This window comes from Serinus canaria, chromosome 28 (assembly GCF_022539315.1).
Source record: "Serinus canaria isolate serCan28SL12 chromosome 28, serCan2020, whole genome shotgun sequence".
Classification (NCBI taxonomy): Eukaryota; Metazoa; Chordata; class Aves; order Passeriformes; family Fringillidae; genus Serinus; species Serinus canaria.
This window is the reverse complement of record NC_066341.1, coordinates 781,394-783,483: the sequence shown is the minus strand read 5'-3', so window position 1 is coordinate 783,483 and position 2,090 is coordinate 781,394. Positions and strand designations below refer to the sequence as shown.

General features: G+C 58.5%; 1 protein-coding gene across 1 annotated transcript; it reads right to left on the bottom strand.

Annotated features, from left to right (window-relative positions):
• Nucleotides 1-467: 467 nt before the first annotated feature.
• TIMM44 (translocase of inner mitochondrial membrane 44) lies at nt 468-1,636 on the bottom strand. Its single transcript, XM_050986020.1, has 2 exons — nt 1,439-1,636; nt 468-908 (listed from the first exon to the last, which is right to left on the bottom strand). Exons 1-2 carry the CDS (start codon nt 1,541-1,543, stop codon nt 789-791), a joined length of 225 nt encoding a protein of 74 aa, XP_050841977.1. The 5' UTR covers nt 1,544-1,636; the 3' UTR covers nt 468-788.
• Nucleotides 1,637-2,090: the final 454 nt, after the last annotated feature.

The window sequence follows — 2,090 nt, the reverse complement described above, 5'->3', positions numbered from 1 at the left end:
CATCCCCCTGCTCTTCCTCCCAGCACAAAGAAGCTCAAGAAGGAGAGGGCCCCAAACCCCACGGAGTGCTGCCACTGGAACCTGAACCTGGGGAATTTTTTCCATGATTTGGGATTTCCAAACCCCATTTTTCAGAGTGGGATCCACCCCACACTCCAGCAGCAAACTGGGGAAGTTTCTGCTCCTGGACTGGGATCTGTGCAGGGATGAGGAGCAGACAAGGGCAGAGAGCTGAGGGAGGAGCACAGCATTCCTCCTGGCAATGGGACAGGAAATCTCAGCATTCCCAAGGAGTCCCAGTGCCCAGACACCCCCCCTGCCCTCCCCAGCCCCCCCCAGGGATGCAGCCGTGGCTCCTTGTGACCAGAACCAACAACATTCCCAAAACATTCCCAAAACAAACCCATCCTCCCCCTGGATGTTCAGGTGTCAGCCCCAGCCCAGCACCAACCTGAGGCTCCAACAGCTCCATGTGCAAAGTCCTGGTTGTATTTGGTTTGGGAAAAGTGCAAGACACGGCAGGGACACCAGGCTGGAGCCCCTCCAAGGATCTCCAGGGATCTCCAAGGGTGCCAGCAGGTGGGAAGGGGCAGCTCTGGGGGGTTCCAGCTGCCCAGGAGCCTCTGAGGCACCAGCATGGAGCAGCAGCTCATCCCAGATGTCCCCGAGCAGGGATTCCCACTCCTCAGGGATCAGGAGCTCTCCCAAACCCCCAGCCTGGGCTGCTCCCAGGGGTTTCCAGGCTGGAGCTGCTTCCAGAGGGTGGGAAGGGCTCAGTCCAGCCCTGCTCAGAGCACCTGCTCCGTGCTGGAGGAGGAAATGTCCAGCAGCCTCCAGGCCATGTAGGGGTTCAGCTCGTCCTGGTCCCGGCACAGCGCCCACACGTAGAGCATCCTCAGCACCTTGTCCTGCCAGGGAAAGTGCCCTCAGGGCCAGGCTGCCAGCAGGGCACCTTCCAGCCCCAAAACTCACCTCCTTCCAGCTCCTTCCAGCCCCAAAACTCACATCCTTCCAGCCCCAAAACTCACCTCCTTCCAGCTCCTTCCAGCCCCAAAACTCACATCCTTCCAACCCCAAAACTCACATCCTTCCAGCCCCAAAACTCACATCTTTCCAGCCCCAAAACTCACATCCTTCCAACCCCAAAACTCACATCCTTCCAGCCCCAAAACTCACATCCTTCCAACCCCAAAGCTCAAACCTTTCCAGCCCCAAAATTCACATCCTTCCAGCCCCTTCCAACCCCAAAACTCAAACCCAAACCATTCCAGCCCTTTCCAACCCCAAAGCTCAAACCCTTCCAACCCCAAAACTCAAAACCCTTCCAGTCCCTTCCAGCCCCAAACCTGTCCCTGTCCCCAAACCTGTCCCTGTCCCCAAACCTGTCCCAGACCCCAGAGCTGTCTCTGTCCCAGGCCCCAGAGCTGTCCCCACTCACCGGGTCCCCTTCCACCACCTCCCCCAGGTGGTTCTTGATCACCATCACCACCTGGGCCTGGAAGGTGATGATCAGCACGGGCCCCTGCTCCATCATCTTCCCCATGGCCAGCTGCAGGGACACACAACCCCACAGACATCACCCCATAACCCCTGGACATCACCCCACAGCCCCAGGGACATCACCCCACAAACCCTACAGACATCACCCCACAGACATCACCCATAACCCCACAGACATCACCCCACAAACCCCACAGACATCACCCCACAAACCCCACAGACATCACCCCACAGACATCACCCCACAAACCCCACAGACATCACCCCACAGACATCACCCCATAACCCCACAGACATCACCCCATAACCCCACAGACATCACCCCACAAACCCCACAGACATCACCCCACAAACCCCACAAACATCACCCCATAACCCCCAGACATCACCCCACAGCCCCAGGGACATCACCCCACAACCCCACAGACATCACCCCCAAATCCCACAGCAAATCACCCCAAACCCAGGACATCACCCCCACAAACCCCACAGACATCACCCCACACCCCACAACACACCCACCCACAGACATCACCCCACAAACCCCACAGACCTCACCCCAAACCCCACAGGACATCACCCACAAACCC